At 69.5% G+C, this 17,268-nt stretch overlaps 3 protein-coding genes across 7 annotated transcripts; all 3 read left to right on the top strand.

Annotated features, from left to right (window-relative positions):
* The first annotated feature begins 954 nt into the window (after positions 1-954).
* JUND (JunD proto-oncogene, AP-1 transcription factor subunit) lies at positions 955-2,696 on the top strand. The gene has a single exon (XM_053966137.1). The coding sequence runs from the start codon at positions 1,164-1,166 to the stop codon at positions 2,106-2,108; it is 945 nt and encodes a 314-aa protein (XP_053822112.1). The 5' UTR covers positions 955-1,163; the 3' UTR covers positions 2,109-2,696.
* Positions 2,697-4,153: 1,457 nt separating this feature from the next.
* LOC128800714 (uncharacterized) lies at positions 4,154-6,765 on the top strand. Of its 2 annotated transcripts, XM_053966135.1 has the most exons (4): positions 4,154-4,229; positions 5,265-6,008; positions 6,444-6,589; positions 6,690-6,765. In XM_053966135.1, exons 1-4 carry the CDS (start codon positions 4,172-4,174, stop codon positions 6,735-6,737), a joined length of 996 nt encoding a protein of 331 aa, XP_053822110.1. In that variant the 5' UTR covers positions 4,154-4,171; the 3' UTR covers positions 6,738-6,765. The 2 variants fall into 2 exon arrangements, with proteins under 2 accessions (XP_053822110.1, XP_053822109.1); XM_053966134.1 differs by lacking the exon at positions 4,154-4,229 and having other exon boundaries at positions 4,500-6,008.
* A 3,284-nt stretch (positions 6,766-10,049) lies between these two features.
* LOC128800672 (cAMP-specific 3',5'-cyclic phosphodiesterase 4C-like) lies at positions 10,050-16,795 on the top strand. Of its 4 annotated transcripts, none has more exons than XM_053966050.1 (15): positions 10,050-10,288; positions 11,948-12,136; positions 12,224-12,260; positions 12,364-12,428; positions 12,547-12,596; positions 13,135-13,247; positions 13,352-13,445; positions 13,908-14,086; positions 14,171-14,269; positions 14,341-14,505; positions 14,589-14,688; positions 14,771-14,925; positions 15,008-15,130; positions 15,309-15,491; positions 15,565-16,795. In XM_053966050.1, exons 1-15 carry the CDS (start codon positions 10,140-10,142, stop codon positions 16,090-16,092), a joined length of 2,229 nt encoding a protein of 742 aa, XP_053822025.1. In that variant the 5' UTR covers positions 10,050-10,139; the 3' UTR covers positions 16,093-16,795. The 4 variants fall into 4 exon arrangements, with proteins under 4 accessions (XP_053822025.1, XP_053822027.1, XP_053822026.1 ...); XM_053966051.1 differs by lacking the exon at positions 10,050-10,288 and adding an exon at positions 10,865-11,105 and having other exon boundaries at positions 13,132-13,247; XM_053966052.1 differs by lacking the exon at positions 12,547-12,596 and having other exon boundaries at positions 12,364-12,415; positions 13,045-13,247.
* The last annotated feature ends 473 nt before the right edge of the window (positions 16,796-17,268 follow it).

The following is a 17,268-nucleotide window of genomic DNA, read 5'->3' as shown; positions in this document are numbered from 1 at the left end:
CCGGTCCCAGTCCCGATTCTCAGTACCCAATTTCCATGCCCGGTTCCCATTCCTATTCCCGGTGCCTGGTTCCCGTGCCTAGTTCCTGGTGCCCTATGGCCGGTTTCCGTGTTCAATTCCCGGTGCCCTGTGCCCAGTTCCGGGTGCCCTGTGCCGTTCCCGTGCCCGGTTCCCGGTGCCCTGTGGCCGGTTCTAGTTTCCTGTGCCCAGTTCCGGGTGTCCTGTGCCCGGTTCTCGTTCCCGGTTCCCGTGCCCACTTCTTGGTGCCCTGTGCCTAGTTCCGGGTGCCCTGTGCTGTTCCGGTTCCCGTGCCCAGTTCCCGGTGCCCTTTGGCCGGTTCTCGGTGCCCTGTGGCCAGTTCCCGTGCCCAGTTCCCGGTGCCCAGTGCCGTTCCCGTGCCCGGTTCCCGTGCCCGGTGCCCAGTGCCGTTCCCCTGCCCGGTTCCCGGTGCCCAGTGCCGTTCCCGTGCCCGGTTCCCGTGCTCGGTTCCCGGTGCCCAGTGCCGTTCCCCTGCCCGGTTCCCGTGCCCGGTTCCCGGTTCCCGGTGCCGTTCCCCTGCCCTGTTCCCGTGCCCTGTTCCCGTGCCCGGTGCCCGGTGCCGTTCCCCTGCCCGGTTCCCGTGCCCGGTTCCCGGTGCCCGGTGCCGTTCCCCTGCCCGGTTCCCGCCCCTCCCTTTGTGCCCATCAGCCCCGGCGGGGCGCGCGCCGCGGGGGCCACGTGACCGCCCCTCCCCCCGCGCTGACGTCATCCCAGGGCCCCGCGCGCTGTTGTCCCGTTTACGCGCCGGTCGCCGCGGCGACGGGGACGGGGCGTGGCCGGGGCGTGGCGCCGCCTCCGCGGGGACGGGCGCCACGCCCCCTGATGCGAACGACGGCGGGCGAGGACGTCATCTGCAGCCAATGGGGGCCCGACGCGGTGAGGTCACCGCGGCGGCGCCGCCTATTTAAGGCGGCGCGGGGCGCGCGGCGGCGGCAGACCCGTGTGTGTGCGCGCGCGCAGGAGCGGGGCCGCGGCCGGTGCGCACCGGGCGCCTCCCGCCCCCCCCCCCCCCACACACCCCACCCCTGCCCTCCCCGCCCCGCGCTCGCCCCGGTCCTTCCTTCCTTTCTCTTCCCCCCCCCCGCCCCGGCGCCGTTTCCCCCGCAGCCGGGCGGGGGAGGAGGATGGAAACACCCTTCTACCATGATGATGTGTTGAGCGGCCTCGGCAGCGGCTTCGCCCCGTCCTCCGGCAGCAGCGGGCTCCTCCTGCCTTTCCCCGGCGGCAGCATGATGAAGAAGGACGCGCTCGGGATGGCCTTACCGGAACAGGTGGCGGCGGCGCTGAAAGCCCCCGGCGCGGCCAGCGGCGAGGCGGCGGGGCTGCTGGGCTCGGCCGAGCTGGGGCTGCTCAAGCTGGCGTCCCCGGAGCTGGAGCGGCTCATCATCCAGTCCAACGGGCTGGTCACCACCACCCCGACCAGCGGCCAGTTCCTCTACCCTAAAGCGGCCGCCTCCGAGGAGCAGGAGTTCGCCGAGGGTTTCGTGAAGGCGCTGGAGGACTTGCACAAGCAGAACCAGCTGGGCGGCGGCGCGGCGGGGAGCGGCGGCGGCGCGGGCGGCGGCGGCGGGGGAGGAAGCGGCGGCGCGGGCGAGCTGCCCGCCGCCGGGATGGCCCCGGAGCCGCCGGTCTACGCCAACCTCAGCACCTACCCGGCCGTCAGCTACGCCGCCGACCCCGGCCCGTTCGCGGCGCCGCCGCCGCGGCTGCCCCCGCCGCCGCCCCCGCCGCCGCTAAAGGACGAGCCGCAGATCGTGCCGGAGGTGCCGAGCTTCGGGGAGAGCCCCCCGCTGTCCCCCATCGACATGGACACGCAGGAGCGCATCAAGGCGGAACGGAAGCGGCTGAGGAACCGCATCGCCGCCTCCAAGTGCCGCAAGAGGAAGCTGGAGCGGATCTCCCGGCTGGAGGAGAAGGTGAAGAGCCTCAAGAGCCAGAACACGGAGCTCGCCTCCACCGCCAGCCTGCTCCGCGAGCAGGTCGCCCAGCTCAAGCAGAAGGTGCTCAGCCACGTCAACAGCGGCTGCCAGCTCCTGCCCCAGCACCAGCACCAGGTGCCGGCGTACTGAGCCCGGGCACGGACCGAGCCCGGGCACGGACCGAGGGGTCCCGGGCAAGCACCCGGGGGAGCGCCCGCCCTGCCCCGGGCATGGACCGAGGGGAACGGGGGGGGGGAGCGCTCATCTCGCCCCGGGAAACGGACCCGAGGGGTCCCGGGCACGGACTTGAGGGAAGCGGGGGAAGCGCCTGCTCTGCCCCGGGCATGGACCGAGGGGTCCCGGGCAGGGACTGGGAGGAGCGGGGGAAGCGCCCGCCTTGCCCGGGGCAGGGATTGGGGGGGGGAGCGCCCTGCCCGCCCCGGGCGCCGACTGAGGGGTCCCGAGGGGAGGAAGAAGAGCGATGATCGCCCCCCCCCCCCTCCATCTCCCCGGACACGGACTGAGGGGTCTGAGGGGAGGACCGACTCCGGACGGTGGGCACCGAGCACGCCCCGCTCCCCCGCGGAAGGAGAGGCGGGGGTGGGGGGGGTTTCCCCGCCGCGCACGGACTGAGAGGGGCCCGGGCCGCCCCCTACCCCTACCCCCCCTTCTCCCGCGGGCCCCTCCGCGCCCCACACATTCCAGTGAGGTCCCAGTAAAACCCCGCGACACGGAGAATTGGCCTCTCGCTGTTTGCTGCGCCCGGGAGGGACGGGAAGGGGCGGCGCGGGCAGGAAGTGGCGCGGCCGGGTGCCATCTTAGGGTGGGGGGGGGAAACGGGGACCGGGGGGGGGGGTTTGGGGCGAGTTTTAGGGGGCGATGGGGAGTGAGGCTCCTCCAGGGACGGCAAAGGGGCTCTGGGAGTCACTGGAGAAGGGTGGAGGGCGAGGGGGTCCGTGGGGTTGTGGTTATTGGGGAGGGGGGTGTTGGGGGGAGCTGGGAAGGGTGGAGGAGGTTGTGGGGAGGGGGGGGTAGTGAAATTTTGAGATGTTGCGGGGGCTGTGGGGTTATTTGGGCTCTCTTGGGGGGGGAATATGGGTATATTTGGGGTCCCCATGTGTGAGGAGGTGGGCGAGGGGACCCCACTGCTGGTCCTGGCTGTGCCTCTGCCCTGCCAGACCCTCTCCGTGTTTGGGGGTTCACCCCCACCCCCCTGTCCTGGCCCCCAGGGGTCACCCCCATGCACCCAGCGAGGCCGGGCCTCCACTGCTCCTCCCAGACTTCGGCAACAGAACAGCCTTGGGCTTCCCGGCACCGCGCTGGCTCCTCCTTCGTGTTCCCCACCTGCGGGGCCCCGTCCCGGGGAGAGCAGCACCCGAGGGACCGACCCTGTGTCCCTGGGGCGTCTGGGGACGCTGCTGGCGGCAGCTCCAGCCCGTTCCAGCGGCGGGATCGCCGAGCTGGCGGCGAGCCGGCTGTTGGGGGAGCGTGGGGAATTCGGGCGCCCTGCCCTGGGTGGCTCCCCGGGGACCCCACGCTCGGCGCCGGGCCGGGCTGGGCTGTGCCGTGGGTGGCTCCCCGGGGACGCGGTGCCAACCGGCTGCGGTTTGCCGGAGGAAGCGCCGTCCCCGCCGCGCGGAAGCGGCGCCGGCCCGGCGCGGTCGTGCTGCGCCCCGGATGTGCCGCTCCGCGGCGAAGATGGACGGGGCAGCCACCTGTCCGGCCCCCGTGGCCTCAGTGTCCCTGTGTCACCAGATCCCTGTGTCCCCAAGCCCCCGCATCCTCGTGTGCCCGGATCCCATTGTCCCTGCATCTTGGTGGCCCCAGGTTCCTTTGTCCCCACATTCCCAATGTTCCTTTATCCCGGCGCCTCCGCTTTCCCAGATCCCTTTGTCGCCAAATCCCCACATCGCAGTGTCCCCACACTCCCCGATGCCTTTGTGCTCACTTCCCGGTGTCCCCACGTGTCCGCGGAGACCGCGGCGTGCCGTGGCAGGGCTGGCTCCCGGTACCGGGGCTCTCACGCCCCCTGGGGTGGGAGGTGGGCGGGGGAAGCAGGCCCGGGGAGGGGGGATTTTTTGGGGGGGGGGGGGGGGGTCCCGGCGCTGCCCGGGGGGTCCCGGCGCTGCGGTGCCGCCCGGTACCGACAGGGGGCGCCCCCGCCTCCCCCGGGGCGGATAAAGGCGGCGGGACCGGCACCGGCACCGGGCGGGATGGCCGGGGGCGCGCTCCGCCTGCTCTGCTGCGCCGCTGCCCTGCTCGCTGCCGCAGGTACCGGGCACCGGGGGGGGTCCACGGGGTCCCGGGGGCACATGGGATCTGCAGCACCGGGGGGCTGGGTGCTTCCCGGTACCAGCGGTGGGTGCGCCTGTGGCCTCTCCCCGCCCAGTTCCAGGTATCGGGAGAAGCGTCCAGGTGCTCCGGGGCACCGGGGAAGTTCGGGGAGGTGACCACGTGTTGCCTCACGGTCTGCACTGGCGGCCCAGTGGGGCACTGGGGGGGGGGGGGGTCTCGTGTCCCTCCCGGGGTCACCGGGGGGCTTTACCTGCTCCCCGGGAGTGCCGGGCTGGACCGGAGCACCCTGCCCCTCCCGGTCGCCGGGGCTGCTAAACTGGCTGGTCCTGGCACGGGATCAGCACGTCAGGGGCAAAGAGCTCCCCGTTTCCATCCTGCGCCCCCCCGCACCCTCCCTGCACCCCGAGGGGCCTCGGCTCGCCCATCCTGGCACACTGGGTGCTTGGCCCTGGGTTCCATGCCATCCTGGCAAAGGGCGCCAGCTGGGTGGGGACAGGTGAGCCTGGCAGCTGTGGGGACCCCCCGCCGCACTGTGCCCCCTGGGCGTTGGCTCTGCCACGGGGCATTTCTGCCCGGTGTCCCCCTGGGGCCAGTCTGGACTTGCTCCTCCTCTTGTGCAAACAGGGTTTGGGCAGATAAGGGGCACTGCCAGCGCTGCCCGGCAAACCTGCTCTGTCCCACGTGGCCACGGGAGAGTCCCCACCACGCCTGGCCCTGAGGGTGGCCACAAGGGCTGGGTCGGCACGAGTCCCTGTGCCTTGGCACTGCCCGCTGCTGCCACGCTGCTCTGCTTGTCCCCAGCAGTGCTGTGCCCGTGCCACAACAGCTTGAGAAGCTCTTTGATTTCTGGATTTCTGGGATTTGATACTGGCTAAATCCCAGTTTTCTGTGTGATAAAAACCACCTGGGAAATGATCCCTGTGAAGCTGGGAGGTGGGGCAGGTGCTGCTGCCCTGCCAGGACCCTGCCAGGGTCCTGCCATGTGGTTGCTCAGCAGCTCTCTCCTCCAAGGTCTGGGGCCAGGATCTGCCATCGCAGTGTCTCCAAAGAGCTCAGCGACAGCCGTGTCACCGTCTCCATCCCGTTCAGGCAAAACCTCGAGATCAGCCCCACCTCCATCATCTCCATCCAACACCACCACCACAACAACAACAACTTCATCCAGTACCTCGAGATCAACAAGACCTCCATCATCTCCATCCAACACCACCACCACAACAACAACTTCATCCAGTACCTCGAGATCAACAACACCTCCATCATCTCCATCCAGCACCACCACCACGACAACAACTCCATCCAGTACCTCGAGATCATCAAGACCTCCATCATCTCCATCCAACACCACCACCACAACAACAACTCCATCCAAGACCTCGAGATCAGCCCCACCTCCATCTCCATCCAGCACCACCACCACGACAACTCCACACAATAACTCGGGATCAACACCACCTCCATCATCTCCATCCAACACCACCACAGCTCCATCTTCAGCCAGGACACCGGGATCAACAACACCTTTGACACCCTCATCCAATGCCACCACGGCACCAACTCCATCCCACACGAGCGTGTCCAGATCCACAGAGCATCCATCCAACTCAACCACACCGCCAGCCCCATCCTCACCCAGGCCCTCTGGGCCTGCTTCTCCCAGCTCCCCCACGCCCACCGTGAGCCCCAACAGCACCAGCACTGTCACCACCAGCTCCAGAACGACAGCAGCCACTGGCAGCACAGCTGGGAGCTCCGGTGAGAGCCAGGGGGGGACACTGGGCAGATGGGGGACATGGGGATGGGCATGGATCCCCCACTTGGGGGTGCAGGTCCCAAGGTGAGCCCAGAGCCCCCTTGGCTGCTCCCCCACTCCTTGGGGGGGTTGTTGAGGTCTCTGCCAGGGGGGGACAGAGCGCCCTGGTGGAGGTGACACAGGAGCTGGGTGCCAGGTCTGTGATGGGTGGGGTGGTGGCAGTCGGGTGACTGGAGCCAGTCTTGAGCCACCTCTTTCTGTGCGGTGCTTGGAGGCTGGGCACGAGGCTGGGGGGAAATAACGGGGTGTGCCAGGAGGGAATAACTTGGGGGTGCCAGGAGGGAATAACTTGGGGGTGCCAGGGGGGAATAACGGGGTGCCAGGGGGAATAACGGGGTGCCAGGGGGGAATAACGGGGTGTCCATCTCACCCCACAGGGCAGCGCCCCACTGAGCTGAGCCCTGGTGTGGTCGTCCTCATCTCCCTCGCCGTCTGCCTGCTGGTGGCGGGGGCGGCCATGCTGCTGGTGCGGCTGTCCCGGCGCGGGACCCCCCCCTTCCAGCACCTGGATGAGGTGCCCATGGTGCGTGGGGGGGCCGGGGGTGGCGAGGGGGGATTTTGGGGGGGGGGCAGCAAGTCCAGGGTGCAGGCACTCACCCCAATCTCTTTCTCTTCTTCCCCAGAGCAAAGTGATGGAGGGGTCCCCCGTCACCCCCCCCACCCCCAGCTGACCCCCCCCCCCCCCCCCCCCCGCTGCAGCCCCCCGGGCTCCCCACGCTGCTGAATAAAGAAGCTGCTGCCCTGCCTCTGGTTTCCCGTCTGCCATGTGCTCTGCAGCCTGCCCGGGGAAAACCCCCGCTCCCGGGGGAGGCCCCGGTCGCTTTTGGGGTGCCCCGGCCCGGGCTGGCGGCCCCGGGGTGTTCCCGGGCCGGCGGGGTGGGTGCGGGGTGGTGCCGGGGGTGGGGGGGGCCGCGCAGCCCCCCCGGCGAGGTGGGATGGGAGGGAGCGAGCGGCCAGGCACGCACGTCGCCTTCCTTCTGCTCCGCTGCACTCGGCCGAGGCCGCGCTCGCCGCGAGGACCGGCCACCGGTAAGGGGCTGCGGGCGGGGCCGGTGGGCTGGCGGCGCCGGGGACCCCCGTGCCGGGCGTCGGTAGTTCTTGGGATCGGGATGGGGCCGCTGCCGGTGCCGGCAAATCCCGGGGGGGCTCGGTGCTGGGGGCTCTGCGGGGGTAGCCGTGCGCCCCGGTGTGCCCCGGTTCTCGGGGACGGTGGGTGGCAGGTGTCCGGGGTGGATCATGAACGTGGCACCGGTGGGTTCGCGACTTGGTGGGTGCTGCGGGCTGGGGGCCTCAGAGCCATGTCCCTGTCCCCATCCAGCCCACGGGAGCACCGGGAGTGGGGCGGGGGTGCCCCGAAAGCCGAGGTAGGGGCTGAGCCCGGCCGAGAACCGGCGGCCATAAATCACTGTGAGGAGGAGGCCGCGTGTCCCGGCCCCGGGGTGTCCCCGGGGTGTCCCCAGCCGCGGGAGGGGGGGTCCCAGCCGGCGAGCCCCTCCCGGCCGCGGCTCCCGGAGCTCCCCCCGCAGGGACGGCGATGAGACGGAGCCGGACAGCGCTGCCCTTCCTCGGCGCGGAGGTAAGACCGGCACCGGGAGCCACCGGGAGGGCGAGGGGTGTCCCGAGGGGCGTGGGGTGTCCCCGGTAGGAGCGTCCCAGCGCCGGGCCCCCGGGCAGCAATAACCGGGCTGGCGGCGCTGAGCGGGAGTTAATTATCCCCTTAATGGGCGGTTAATTATTATTCACCTCTGCGTAATTGCGCGCCGGCTCCGGGGGTTTTTCCGGCGGGGTCCCGGGGGAAGTCAGGGGGGTCCTCTCCGGTGGCGGCGGGAGAAGGAGGAGGAGGAGGACGGGGGGAGTCCCGGCGGCTCCGTGCGCTGCGGGCGGAGCCGCTCCCGGCGCACCGGCCGTGCCTTTCCCCGTGCCCCCCTCGCCCAGGTAACCCCGGTACCACCGGCTGCAGCGCCGCACCGTGTCCGGCAGGGGGCGCCGGCGAGCTACCGGCGCTCGGTACCGGCGGGGGCGGGCGGGGGGCGCTGCCCGGGCGGGACCCTCGGACCGGGATCAGCAGGGAGCCCCCGGGGCCGCTCCCCGCGCCCCTCAACGCTGCTCCGTTTCCCGGCAGCGCTGCCGCGATCCCGCCGAGGCCGCCCCGTCGGGCCCGGGCCCCGGAGCGGCGGTGGGCGCCGTGCGCCGGCGTTTCTCCGGGACCCCGTTGCTGCCGCCGCTGGGCTGCCGGTTGGCGGAGGCGGCCCGCGCCCCCGAGCCCGAGGCGGCCCGGGTGGTGTTCACCATCGAGGAGAGCGGCCCGAGCAGCGGCGATGAGTCCGAGCCCCCCCGGTAAGGGCGGGACGGGGAGTGGGGAGGTGATGCCCCGGTGGTACCGGGAACGGGTTACCGGGCAGGGCACGGCTGGCGGGGACGCCCCCGGGTTCAGCACCGGCGGCCGGACAGCGGCACCGGGGCAGAGCACCCGGTGGGTTGGGGACAAACTCCTCTGTCACCGACCCCGCTGTGCCAGCCCCGGGACGTCCATTGTGATCACCGTCTGTCCCTGTCACCCCCCAACACTCCTGTCCCCCACTGTCCCCGTAACACTGTCCCTGTCGCCCCCATCCCTGTCACCCCCATCCCCCTTTTCCCCACCACCCATCCCTGTCCCCATCCCTGTCCTCTCCCTCCTTGTCCCCATCCCGTGGCCCAACCAGAGCCACCACAGGGCTGGCCTGGCCCTGTCCGAGGTGACCTCGGTCCCTCCCGCAGTGGCTCGGGCCCAGCTGTGCTGCTGCAGGGCTATTTTTGGGCCATTCCCCCCCGTCCCGTGCCTCTCCCAGCCCGGCTTGTGGGGACAGCAACGAGCTGGCACAGCCAAGGGACATGGCTGCGGTGTCACTTGTCCTCCACCCCTGCACAGACACGTGGGGACAGTGACACTCCGATAAGGACTGGCTGTCCTGGGCACGGGGACTGGTTGTCCTGTGGCCAGCCCAGCCCTTGCTGGCCAGGGCTGCTGGCTGCCAGCCAGCACAGGGGGCTCTTCCCTCTGTCCCCATCCCCTGATGTCCCTGTGTCCCACTGTCCCTCCGCCCTGATGTCCCCACGGTCATGCTTGCAGTCCCTTGAAAGCCAAGGTGACCCCTCCAGGACCCCCCTCCGGTGGGTTTTGGGGTCCCTGATGGTGCTGTCATGGCAGGGGGGCTCTGTTGCTGTCCCTCCCGGCTGGATATTTTTGTTGCCCTCAGGAACAGCAGGTAGCCACATCCTGCTGCATCAGGCTGGGCAGCTGCCAGCTCCCACGGCCACCCCACAGTGGGTTCCCCCACAGTGTCACTGTCACCAGCTGGACCTCACCCTGCCGCTCCCTGCTCTGCTCGGGAGTGGCTCCAGGAGGGGACAGCACCAGGGAAGGGCTGGGGCACGGTGTGGGGACGGTTTGGCTCTCACAGCTCCCTCGGTGGCACCATGGCATGTCCACACCGCGTGTCTGGGATGCTCCAAGCTCAGCTGTGTCCCTTGGTGGCACCACGGCACAGCCACACTGCAAGCTCAGGATGCTTCGGGCTCAGCCACGTCCCTCTGTCCCTTGATGGCACCGTGTCACAGCCACACTGCCTGTCCAGGTGCTCCAGACTCAGCTGTGTCCCTCCGTGGCACCGTGTCACAGCCACACTGCGTGTCCGGGATGCTCCGTGCTCAGCTGTGTCCCTCCGTGGCACCGTGGCACGTCCGCTCCGTCCGTCTGGGTCCCTGGGGGAATTCTTGGGGCATTTTTCCGTGTCTCCAGGCAGAGCACCCCTGCCCTTTCAGGAGCAGCTGCCGCCTCGGGGACAGCAGGGTGGCCGGTGGCACCGGGCCAGCGAGGGGCCACGTGCCCGGGCCGCCAGGCACACCCGGGGGGGGACCCGCTCCCTGCGCCGGCTGCCGGAGCCAGACAGTTGTTTAATTTCCCAGGCGCAGGGCGGGAGGGGGATGGAAAGTTTCCCGGGGCTGCCGGGGCCGGGACGGCCGCACGCTTCCTGCTCCGCACCGGGGGCAGCGGGGCCTCGCCGCCGGCCCGGGGGTCCCTGAGCCGGGCCATGCTGCCCACCACGCACTGCTCGCCGGGGGCTTCTCCGGCCACGTCCCCCCGCGGTTCCCCCCGCAATTCTCCCGTCCTCTTCAGGAAGCTCCTGATGAACCAGAGCATCCGCCTGCAGCGGCGCTTCACCGTGGCGCATCCCCTCTGGTAAGGGGGGGACGCTGGCGGGTCCCCGCGGGGGGGGGGTGGCACCAGCCGGTGCTGCCGCCATGGGGACAGTGGCTCCCCCCAGAGTTGTGGCACGTCCTCGGGGCCGTGGGCCCACGGGGACGCGGGGGACGAGGAGGGGACAGCGGGTGTCCCCACACGGCCAGGGGGAGCCGCCGGCCGAGCGGGGCTGAGCACGGACACGCTGGTGGCAGCGATGGCCAGGCAGGGACCCCCGGCGGGGTGGCCCGGTGGGGACGGAGGGGGGACTTTGCCCTCCAAATCGAGGCACCGAGCCACGCAGCGCGGCTCCTCCGTGCCCTCCCCACCTCGGAGCGCTGTGGGGTTGGTTTTGGGGTGCCGGCCCCACTTGCTGTGGGGCTCAGCACGTCCCTCCTCTGCAGCGACAGCATCTATTTATAGCGGCCCCGGCCCCCCCCCGCCACGGACACCGCTCGGAGGTCATTAACGCTGAAATGAGGGGGGTTAATTGGGCACCAACCCCGTGGCAGGGGCTCGTGTCCCCCCGGGGCTGTCCCCTGCGGTGGCAGCGAGGTCAGGGGTGGTGGCACGGGGCCGGGAACAGACGCGGGCATCACCCCGCGGGGCCGTCGGAGGGACAATGCGGCTTTGTGTCGCCGGTACCATCGGGGATGGGAAGCCGAGGCAGGAAAACAAGGGGCTGCGGGATGGCATGACGCGGTGCCGGCTGGCACTGCCACTGCCGGGGACGGCCGCGCCACAGCGACCGGGGCCGCCGGAGAGGGACGATGCTGCCGGGCAGCCGGTGCCCGTCCCGGAGGCACTCCTGCATCGGGTAGGTGCTGGGCTCCCGCTGGGGACACGGTGGCCCCAGTGGCATCTGCGCTTTCCCACTGCTCTGGGGTGGCTTGTCCCCGTCCCCACCGCGGCGGCGGGAGGGGACAGGCGCTGGATGGCCCTCGCTGTGTCCCTGTTGCGTGCAGCCTTTCCCATGACCCCAGCGCTGCGGCAGGGTGGGTGAGGCGGCCGCGGCCAGCTTGGGGACACTGCAGGGTCACCATCCCTGTCCCCCGTCCCCCCTGGATGCACACGGCTGCCAGGTGACTCCTGTTGGGGTGCCCCTGGGCTGCCGCCAGCGTGTCCCCAGGGGCCAGGGCTTGGCTTCTGCGTCGGTTTCTGTCCTTCGATGTCCCCTGGCTCTGTGCCGTGGCTGGATATTGTCCCCTCCATGGGACACGGCACCTCGAGATGGGGCTGATGGAGGCTTTGGAGGACTTGGGACCGTGGTGCTGGTGACAGGTAGGGGGAGGGACAGGCAGGAGCCAGCCCTTCCTGGGGTCCCTGGAGCTGGGAGCTTCAGGACAGTGGGTCCTGTCCCACCTGGGTGACACGGGACAGCCTGGCTCTGCTTGTCAGTGTCCCAAGTCCCAGACCCCACTGTGCCAGCAGGGAGCTGAGAGGGTCCATGTGCACCGAGCTGTGCCCGCTCTCAGCAGCAGGTGGAGGAGCCAGCAGGGCCAGACCGGGCACCGGTGTCACCGCAGGGTCACCAAGCCAGAGTGCGCTGGACAGAGCGAGATGGTGGCACAGAGAACCCGACAAACCTGGCAGCATCCCCTGGGCTGAGGTCCCTGTGCCACGCGCCCCGTGCCAGCCTTGTCCCCTCTCTCCTCACAGCTTTGACCTGGAGAATGGCCCCCCCGGCCGGGGCACCCTGGACCCCCAGGCCAGCCCGGGCGCGGGGCTGGTCCTGCAGGGCACCTTCTCCCACGGCCAGCGCCGCGAGTCCTTCCTGTACCGCTCCGACAGCGACTACGACCTGTCCCCAAAAGCCATGTCCCGCAACTCCTCCATCGCCAGCGACCTGTGAGTGTCCCCCCAGCCCACATCCCCCCGGGACGCCCCTTCCCTCCCCTCCCTTCCCCGAGCCTCACGCTCCCTGTGCTCCCGCAGGCACGGAGAAGACATGATCGTCACACCCTTTGCCCAGGTAGGTGCCACGGGGGACACAGGAGGGGACACGGCCTGCAGCCAGCAGCGGGCTGGGTGTCCCGGGGGGGTCCGCCCGACCCCAGCCCCCTGTCACCCCCCAGGTCCTGGCCAGCCTCCGCACCGTCCGCAGCAACCTGACCCACCTCCAGGACCGCGCCGGCATCAAGTGAGTGGGCGGGGGGTTGGGAGGGCGAGGATGTCACCCGAGTGGGGACCCCAGCCCACGGCGAGGCGGGGGGCACCGCTGTGGGGGTCGCAGCCACTCAGCCCCCCGTGTTTCACAGGCGAGGATCGAGCAGCAGCCTGCCCTCGGGGAGCAAGGCCAGCCTCTCCGGTGAGTGCAACGGTGGTGGGCAGATTCTGGGGCGAGCTGGCCGTCCCTGTGTCCCCAGGCTGTGTCCTGCCGTGCCCTGGGGGTGCAGCAACCCCCCGCAAGCCAAGGCAGAGCCGCGGCTTTGCCCTTTGGGATCCATGTCTGGTTTTCGGCAGCTCCTCCCGCCTGGCCGCCCTTCGCGGCGGTGGAAAAGCTCCCGTTGACGTCAAACCTTCCATTAATAAAACCCCGGCGGTGAGCGGGGCCCCGCGGGAGCCCGGCTGCCCCCGGGGCTGGCTGTCACCCCACGGGACAGCGTGGCACGCCGCGTGCCGGGGCTGCCACGCCATGGGGACAGCGTGCCGGGGCTGAGCCCCGCCGCCCGGGGATGCCTGACCCCGACCCCCGCGTCCCCCCGTGCCCCCCGCCGCCCTGCTCGGGGGGTGCTGCGAGCCTCCGCGCTGGCGAGCCCCCGGGCTTGGTGTGGCACCAGCCCCCCCGTGCCGGGTGGCCGCGCTGCTGGCAGGTCCCTTGCCAAGCTGGCGGGTGCCCCCAGCAGAAGATGCCCACCAGAAACTCTCGAGGGAGACACTGGAGGAGCTGGATTGGTGCTTGGACCAGCTGGAGACGCTGCAGACCAGGCACTCGGTCAGCGAGATGGCCTCCAACAAGGTAAGGGACCTTATCACGGTCACCCTGGCGGGCATGGGGACCCCAGAGCCCCCCAGGATGTCCTGCCAGCCCCCCACACCGCTGACCCTGCCCACCACCCACAGTTCAAGCGGATGCTGAACCGGGAGCTGACGCACCTCTCGGAGACCAGCCGCTCCGGGAACCAGGTGTCCGAGTACATCTCCAGCACCTTCCTGGGTGAGGACCCCCCCCGCCCCGGGGGCACCTCCCCGCTGGCACCAGGGTGGGCTTTGTGTCCCCATAGAGCTGGGGTGCCCACGGGGATGATGGCAGCGGAGGGTCCCACTTGCTTCTTGTGGAGGAATGGGATGGGGGGACCAGGGGGGTTTTCCCAGGTGTCCCAGTGGGATTTGTCCCACAGATGTCACAGCGTTTGTCCTGGCTGGGAGTGCTGGCTCATACTGGTGTATACTGGTGCACTGGGGCTGTTGGGGCCACCCTTGTGTGCCAGGAGGAGTGTCCAGGGGTCCCCTGGCAGGTGTGTGGCCTGTGGATGGGGGTGGGGTAAAGTGCTGCAGCCCCCCGGATTGTCACAGTGTGACCCGTGCCTGCCCTCAGCGTGACCCGGGGAGATGTCACTGATTCCGGCAGTGACATTTGGGCTCCTGCCCTGCTCATGGCCTCCCCGTGTCACCCCAGACAAGCAGCACGAGCTGGAGATCCCCTCGGCACTGGCGAAGGACAAGGAGAAGGAGCGGAGGAAGCGCCCCATGTCCCAGATCAGCGGCGTCAGGAAGCTCAAGCACGGCTCCAGCCTGGCCGCCGCCGGCATCCCGCGCTTCGGGGTGCGCACGGACCACGAGGCGCTGCTGGCCAAGGTGGGCCCTGGCAGGGGTGACCCACCCGACCGCGGGGTCCCCAGCACCAGCCCCCCCATGGATCTCTGTCCCTCTGCTCCCCAGGAGCTGGAGGACACCAACAAGTGGGGTCTCGACGTGTTCAAAGTCGCCGAGTACTCGGGGAACCGCCCGCTGACCGTCATCATGTACAGCATCTTCCAGGTGAGCGTCCCACCGGGATGTCCCCGTCCCTGTGGCCGGATGGGGACGAGCCACCTCCTGCCTCCCCGCAGGAGCGTGACCTGATGAAGACCTTCCGCATCCCCGTCAACACCTTCATCACCTACATGCTGACGCTGGAGGACCACTACCACGCCGACGTGGCCTACCACAACAACCTGCACGCCGCCGACGTGGCGCAGTCCACGCACGTCCTGCTCTCCACGCCTGCGCTGGAGGTGATTCCTGCTCACCCGAGGCCACCCAGGTGTGCCTGGCGGGGCCGTAACGCGTCCCCAATGCCTTTCCCCACCATTCCCAGGCTGTCTTCACGGACCTGGAGATCATGGCTGCCATCTTTGCCAGCGCCATCCACGATGTTGACCACCCCGGGGTCTCCAACCAGTTCCTCATCAACACCAGTGAGACGGGGAGCAGGGATGGACCTGGGGGATACTGGGGGACCCCAGGAGTCACCCCGGGGTGACCAGTGGCGTCTCACAGACTCAGAACTGGCGCTGATGTACAACGACGCCTCGGTGCTGGAGAATCACCACCTGGCCGTGGGCTTCAAGCTCCTCCAGGAGGAGAACTGCGACATCTTCCAGAACCTGAGCAGGAAGCAGAGGCAGACGCTCCGTAAAATGGTCATCGACATGGTATGGGGGGGCCGGACCGCCCCAGGGTGGGGTCTGCGCTGGGGGGTCAGGCTGAGACCCGTTCCCACCTCTCCCTGCCCAGGTGTTGGCCACGGACATGTCCAAGCACATGAACCTGCTGGCGGATCTGAAGACCATGGTGGAGACCAAGAAGGTGACCAGCCTGGGGGTGCTGCTGCTGGACAACTACTCCGACCGGATCCAGGTGGGGGACACACCTGGGGACTCCTTCCCAGCACCGCAGGTGTCCATCCCAGCTCTGGCCTTGCTGATGGTGCCACCACCATCCCAAACCCAACTGGGGAGGGGGGGGGGCCCGAGCGAGTTCGTGGCACAGCGTGGGTGGCCCCGGGGGACAGAGGACACGGTGTCCATGCCTGCAGGTCCTGCAGAACATGGTGCACTGCGCCGACCTCAGCAACCCCACGAAGCCCCTGGAGCTGTACCGGCAGTGGACCGACCGCATCATGGTGGAGTTCTTCCACCAAGGAGACCGGGAGCGGGAGAAGGGCATGGAGATCAGCCCCATGTGTGACAAGCACACCGCCTCCGTGGAGAAGTCCCAGGTGGGGCCGCAGCCTGGGCACAGGGCAGGGGACGCAGGGCCGGGCAGGGGGGCTCAGCTCTGCCTCCCCCCAGGTGGGATTCATCGACTTCATCGCCCACCCGCTGTGGGAGACGTGGGCCGACCTCGTGCACCCCGACGCCCAGGAGCTGCTGGACACGCTGGAGGACAACCGGGAGTGGTACCAGAGCATGATCCCACGCAGCCCCTCCCCTCCGCCCGAGCCGCCCGCGGCGTCCCCCGCCACCACCGACAAGTTCCAGTTCGAGCTGACGCTGGAGGAGGAGGAGGAGGAGGAGGAGGAGGGTGAGTCGGACACGGAGCTGGAGGGGGCCGAGAGCCCCTTGGACGAGGACAACAGCGGCTCCAAGACACCGGGCACGGATGACTCGGAGTCTGCCGACACCAAGCGCCTGTCCCCCGGCGCCGGGGACCGGGACTCGCCTGTCCCCCGCCCCAGGGACGTGGACAACCGGCAGGCGCTGGAGGGGACGCTGCCGAAGGACGGCGGCGGCGGGTGCTCCGTGCCAGGGCCCGAGGGCAGCCAGGGGCTGTGCCTGGACACGGAGGGCAACGTCACATTCCTGTCCCTGGGCACGTAGCGCCACCGGGCCGTGGGTCCCCTGGCTGCCGGGGACTGGGCACTGCCCTGAGCAGTGCTGGGGACAGCGGGGAGCCGGCACTGGGGGAGCACTGGCACTGCAGGAAACCCGGAGGCGCCCAGGATGTGTCCCCGTCTGGGAGCTGGGCAGGTCCTGACAGGTACGAGGACGCTGCTGGCCTTCTCCCTGGGAAAGGTCCCTGTCCCCTTCGGACAGGGCGTGGGGACACGCTGCTCTGGCCCCAGCCCAGCCCTGGGGACATCACACCCCACACAGGGCTGCAGGAAGGAGCATTCCAGCACCTTTCCAGGTGTCCCCTTGCAGGACGGCAGCCCCATGGTGGGACGAGGTGGGCAGAGACACCCCCAGGCACCGGCGCACGGCACGGGCACGGCTCAGCGGTTTATTTATTTGGGGATAGGTTCACTTTTTAAAGCCTTTTGTAGCTCACTTTTTACTACGAGCCTCCCCCGAGGCACGCACGCATTTTTGGGGCGGAAAGATGCATTTTTTTGGGGAGGAAAGTTGCATTTGTGCTCTGCGATCGCTCCAAATGCCATTTGTATTTCACATTTCGGACCCTGGCGGGCGCTGTCACCACCCCCCACCCTCCATCTCCGCTGTCCTGCCTGGGACAGGGTCCTTTGGGATTCTCCTTTCACCTCCCAGAGATTAAACCCGGTTTGTTCCACCCTAAACATGAGCCTTGTAAGCGCCTCTTTGTGTCACGGGAGCCGCAGAAAATGTCCCCAGGGACCGGTGTGGTGGTTGGTGGCCCCGTCTCCCGCCGGGCACCGGGCAGGGCCTGGCTGTGTGCTGGAACAAAAGCCAGCTCCTCCCTGGAAACGCCGATCCATCACTGGCAAACACGACCTGCTAAGGTAAATATTTAATCGCCGGCTTGGCGCGGCGCGGAGCCCGCTCCTGGCTCTTCCGCATTGCTCCCCACGGTGATTTATCTCCACAAACACGTCCCCACCCGTGGCACTGCCCTGGCACGTGGGGCCCTCGCCCCCTGCCCGCCCTGGCAGCAGCGGGGACGGTTCTTCCCCAGCCCAGACGGTTCTCCCGGGTTTGGCCGCGAGTGCCAGGTCCTGCCCCGGGGTGGTGGTGGCTCCGTGCCATCCCTGGTGGGTGCTGGATGTCCCCCTGTCTCTCCAGGGAGGGACGGGCTGA

This window comes from Vidua chalybeata, chromosome 27, assembly GCF_026979565.1.
Source record: "Vidua chalybeata isolate OUT-0048 chromosome 27, bVidCha1 merged haplotype, whole genome shotgun sequence".
Lineage (NCBI taxonomy): Eukaryota > Metazoa > Chordata > Aves > Passeriformes > Viduidae > Vidua > Vidua chalybeata.
This window is presented reverse-complemented; position numbering and strand designations above follow the sequence as displayed.

Bases quoted from the DNA above. Each gene is read 5' to 3' on its own strand.
- LOC128800714 (XM_053966134.1), top strand. From the start codon at position 5,165: ATGATCCCTGTGAAGCTGGGAGGTGGGGCAGGTGCTGCTGCCCTGCCA. The intron at 6,009-6,443 runs GTGAGAGCCAGG...CTCACCCCACAG, and splicing joins CAGCACAGCTGGGAGCTCCG to GGCAGCGCCCCACTGAGCTG. The intron at 6,590-6,689 runs GTGCGTGGGGGG...CTTCTTCCCCAG, and splicing joins ACCTGGATGAGGTGCCCATG to AGCAAAGTGATGGAGGGGTC.
- JUND (XM_053966137.1), top strand. From the start codon at position 1,164: ATGGAAACACCCTTCTACCATGATGATGTGTTGAGCGGCCTCGGCAGC.
- LOC128800672 (XM_053966049.1), top strand. From the start codon at position 11,736: ATGTGCACCGAGCTGTGCCCGCTCTCAGCAGCAGGTGGAGGAGCCAGC. The intron at 13,446-13,907 runs GTGAGGACCCCC...GTGTCACCCCAG, and splicing joins CATCTCCAGCACCTTCCTGG to ACAAGCAGCACGAGCTGGAG. The intron at 15,131-15,308 runs GTGGGGGACACA...CCATGCCTGCAG, and splicing joins ACTACTCCGACCGGATCCAG to GTCCTGCAGAACATGGTGCA.